The sequence below is a fragment of the Myotis davidii genome, unplaced genomic scaffold (genome assembly GCF_000327345.1).
Source record: "Myotis davidii unplaced genomic scaffold, ASM32734v1 scaffold1006, whole genome shotgun sequence".
Classification (NCBI taxonomy): domain Eukaryota; kingdom Metazoa; phylum Chordata; class Mammalia; order Chiroptera; family Vespertilionidae; genus Myotis; species Myotis davidii.
The window spans coordinates 67334-71968 of NW_006297143.1; the positions used below are offsets into that span (position 1 = coordinate 67334).

The 4635-nt window shown below is 48.6% G+C and overlaps 1 protein-coding gene across 2 annotated transcripts; it reads right to left on the bottom strand.

Moving 5' to 3' along the window:
* Positions 1-1867: 1867 nt before the first annotated feature.
* On the bottom strand, positions 1868-4628 carry ATP6V1G2 (ATPase, H+ transporting, lysosomal 13kDa, V1 subunit G2). 2 transcript variants are annotated; one of them, XM_006772811.2, is made up of 4 exons: positions 4557-4628; positions 3770-3853; positions 3404-3504; positions 1868-2934 (listed from the first exon to the last, which is right to left on the bottom strand). In XM_006772811.2, the coding sequence occupies exons 2-4, from the start codon at positions 3849-3851 to the stop codon at positions 2761-2763; spliced, it is 357 nt and encodes a 118-aa protein (XP_006772874.1). In that variant the 5' UTR covers positions 3852-3853; positions 4557-4628; the 3' UTR covers positions 1868-2760. The 2 variants fall into 2 exon arrangements, with proteins under 2 accessions (XP_006772874.1, XP_006772873.1); XM_006772810.2 differs by lacking the exon at positions 4557-4628 and adding an exon at positions 4338-4550.
* Between the last annotated feature and the right edge of the window lie 7 nt (positions 4629-4635).

Sequence of the window (4635 nt, forward strand, 5' to 3'; positions counted from 1 at the left end):
GATTGGGCCCCAGTGTTCAGTGATAGGGCGTGAGGGTTATGCAACATTCCTTAAGCACTGTTAATGCGACTACAATGTTCTGAGCCCCACCCCAACAGCCCCATTGTCCAGCCTGGATTTTTTCGTGAATGAAGCATCGGATACCCCTGTCTTTGATATGCTATAGAAACCAGGATTGATGTCTGCTCCTTGCCAAAAATGACAACAAACGTTTGGCCCTGTAATTTTTATTAATCATTTAACACTAAGGAATGGAGACCATTATTCCCATTCTATTAACAAGCCCAGAGTGAAGAGAATAAAGCAACATGTGGGAAGTAGTGCAGCTAGTAAGGTGACAGAGCCAGGATGTGAACACTTCTTATTCTCTACTAGAGGCCCGGTGCATGAATTCCTGCTCTGGGGGCGGGGCAGTCCCTCAGCCCATCTCTCTCACAGTTGGGGAGCCTTCCGGGGGATAAGCTGACAGTCTGACATCCTTAGTGCTCCCGCCATCACTACTGCACTCTCAAGCCCTGAACCTGGCTCAGGGCTTCTGGCTGAGCAGTGCTCCCACTATGGGAGCGTACTGACCACCAGGGGGCAGCGCCTGCATTGTGCGTCTGCCACTTGGTGGTCAGTGTGCATCATAGTACCAGTCGTTCCACCGTTCGGTCAATTTGCATATTAGTCTTTTATTATACAAGAGGATGTATCCTGCCGCCCTGCTTAGAGCGTCTGGTTCAGAGGCTTGTTTTCTGTGGCCAAGAAAAATGCAGTAAGTGATCCATCCAAGGATCCCAGGATGGTGTCATAGAAGGGCAGTTTTCCAACCCTATGTATCAATTTATTCAACAGTATTTATCTTTCATACTCTGTCCCAAGTGCTATTCTAGGATCTGGGGACATAGCAGTGAATGGCCCTGTCGTTACAGAGTTCACTAACAGGAGAGACAATGCACAAACATAAATATGTCAAGTAGTAGTAAGTGCTATGAAGAAAAATAAAGCCAGATGATAATGGAAAAAATAAAATGGAACAGGCACTGCTAAGAGAATCACCTTACATAGAGTCAGAGGCCATTGGGGAAGCAGCAGTGCTTGGAGCTGCTATGAAGTTGCTAACAACTCAGCTCAAAGCTGAGTCATAAACATTTTGGAACAACTGCTTCAGGGACACATGGACTTTACCTGCTCCTCATAGTTCTTGCCTCCCTTATTTGCATGTTAGAACCAACCAATCCCTAGCCAGTGATCCTTCATTTACATGAAAGAATTGCACTTTGTGGTTTTTGCTTTTATAAATCCTGCCTTTCTTTGTTCTCTCAGAGAGCAGTTTGAGTAGTTGCCTGAATCTGCATCATGGCAGTGCAGTCATTTTGTTCAAATAATTGCCTTTTGTTCTCATTACAGCCTGAGCCTCTTCGGTTAATGAAGGGGCACAATGCTTGTTCCTGCACCCAGCTTTCTCTACAGTCGCCATCTAAAACCTTCATTTTCCCAAACTAGGAATCACTTATGTTTCTCACTTTAGAGAAATATGATTTTTAGGATTTTCTTTTTAAAAAATAATGTTTATTGATTTCAGGGAGAGGAAGAGAGAGGGAAATATAATAGTGATGAGAGAGAATCATTGATCAGCTGCCTTCTGCATGCCCCCTACTTGGGATCGAGCCAGCAACCCAGGCATGTGCCCTGACAGGGAATCAAACTGTGACCTTCTGTTTCTTAGATCAATGCTCAACCACTGAGCCACATTGCTAGGCAATAATAATATGTTATTTGCTATGTTTCTCCAACAAGTTTGAAAGGGCATCCCTTTTGGGTGTTTGGAGAATATAGAAACAAGACACAAGAGAGGGGCTAAATGAGAAATGATGAAACAAAAGGATTTGCCCATAATCATTTTATTGAGAGTTTTTATTGTTGCAAAGGAAGTCCATGCATACACGGTGACAAGCTTCACTTTAAATGTCAGGAAGCAGCGATCATCTGATAGGTCTTTGGGATAATAAGAAATGGGAGAAAACCAATAAAGAGAAAGACCAACTTAAGAGAGATGAAGGAGGGGCTAAAAAATGTACCATCTTTCTGGAATTACAGTAAAGGGGCTAAATGAAATCATCATTTTATCTTTTCAGGGATCATAAGGCCTGGGAAAAGAGAGGTGGGAAGAACCAATTCTTCAGAGAATTACTAGGGTCACAGAATCAGTGAGTAGAGTTAGGGCCACAGACAGAAGTGAGGAAACAGCTGTGTTTAGGTTTTGGCAGGTGGACATGGGGTGGTAATAATATCACAGGGTTGCCATTAATCAAATCATAACTATTACATGACAGCAACCATGCCAGGCTCTGGACAGAATGATTCCTAATTACTGCAGCAACACTGAAAGGTGGGCATTGTTGTTCCAGGGGAGGCAGTGAGGCTACGGGTTAAGCAGCTTGTTCTGGTTGCCTGTCAACTAGTAGCAGGGTCAGGAGAGGGATCCAAGCCTGCTGGGCTCTGGAGTTAGGATGTTTCCTACATCCCTGCTTTTTCATGCTACAAATTTCACAGAGGGATTGGATGAGGGTGGCTTGGGAGTTTATAAGGTCTCAATGAAGGTTAAAAAACAATAAGGAGATTCAGGTCTGAGCAGGACATCTATATTTCACAGGAGAATTATTGGTCCTGCCTCCTAGAATTTCCAGGGAATGGAAAAGGAGAGTAGGATTAGGATGGGAGGCGAGACTGATTTGGGGATTTCTTTTGAGGAGGAGTTGGGCGCTAGGGTTTGTCCTAGGCAGCAATCCTGTAGTTGGGGTGGACCTGGGGCCTGACCTCGCAGACCATGCCAAGAAGCTGGGCCAGGACGAGTTCTCGATTTTTCTGCTGGGAGCTCTGCATGCCCTGCACCTGGCGCCTGGTAGCCTGCTCCACTTCTGCGGACAGGTTTCCCTGGGAGCCCATGGCCTGGAGGGTGAGGAAGGGGTAGAAGAGAAAACGGAAGAGACAGAGAAAAGAGGGTCCAGGCATGTGGAGGAAAAGGTCCTAGAGCAAGGCCAGAGAGAAAGGCCCTCCAACCTGCCCATCCCGCGGAAACAGCCGGACACCAGGACAGCAGCACAACCCCTGTCCTCCGAGACCTGGCATGCAACATCAGACTGTACAACCCCCACCCTCACCACCCAACCACTGACCTCTGCCCTCCACCCAAATGTCATCATACTCCACACAGACTGTGGCAACTCCCCCACACGCTGCTCAAGGCCTTCAAAATGCCCGGACTCTTAAATATCACAAAGCTTGACCAATGTCACATGGTCCCCACCAGGATCCCCTTCTGTCCTTGACCATCTTATTTTATCGTAGAACCACCCTCACCAGATGCATCCACCAACTTGCACTCTGGGGGGCCATCCCCAATTCTCCCCAGACTCACCGCCTGCTGTTTGCTCTGGAATTCCAGCTCTCGCTCCCGCCGGTACTGTTCCACTTCCATCTGTGCCTCTTCCTTTGCCTGCTTCAGACGCCGCGCCTTCCCTGGAAGCAAAAGAAGGATGGGGGTGGGCGAACCCTACACAAAAATGTGATAGTGGGGGTCAGTCCTTTCCAGAAAGTTATTCTGCGCTCAGCCAACCAGGTGCTAGATTCTAGCACTCACCCATTTCTTCCCTTCTAATTAGCCACCCCAGCCCCCAGCTCTCTCCCCAGCTGGCTTGGGTACCTCAGGGCTCAAATGTTTGCTGTCCACATCCTCCCCCCCATTTTCTTTCCAGACTTCTAAGGGAGGAAGGGGGAGACTCACTCTTTCTGGCATCTGCCACCTTCTCAGCCGCCCGTTTCTCTGCTTGCAGGAGCTGCTGGATACCCTGGGATTGACTGGCCATTTCTGTCGTTATGGCAGATTCTGTTTCGGATGCTACCAAGGTACCAGATGGCTCCCAGCCCCCACCCACCGCCTACTTCTCTTCCAGCTCGTTGCTGCAGTCCTCCACCATCCCTGGGTCTTAGTGCTCCCCCTTTCGCTTAGCCTGCACCGGGTGTCTCCCCCAAACTGATCCTCCCGGTGGTGGCTGGTCCTCCTCTGCCACCTCTCCATCTGGCAGTACCGAGGAGGACCTTTCGGGGGCAGCAGAGACCAGGCCCAAAGCGGCCCAGTCGGGAGGTCGAGGAATGGGGGCCGGGGCTGAGAGGAGAGGAGGAGGCGCGAGGGGTTGAGACTGCGTGAGAAAGTAAGGAAGTCACCATTCGTGGTGCGTTGGGAAGAGTACGTTGGACTTCTGAATTCGGCCAATATCTCCTCCCTTTTCTCTCCCACCCGTTTCCATTTCTTCTCTATCTTTTCCAACTCCAAACTCCTGCATCCATCTCACCTGCCTTTTATGTGTTTTCATGCCTGCTTTTCTCTTTTTGATCTGCCCCTGTTCTCAGCCTCAATGTGGTTTTGTTTTTTTCACTGTGATTTTTATCCCCTTATCTCTCCTGTTTTCTCTCTTTTCTCATCTTTTCATCTATCTCGGAACCACTGCTCTCTCTTTCCAGTTGGGGAGTCAGGGTAAACCTCCAGGCCGCCCTCCTTTTTCTGCGCCTACCCTCCAGTTTCCCGGTTCCAGGTAGACCCTTTATCTTAAGTTCCCTAGTTTCCCCCCGGAGGCCAGATCGCGGAAACAC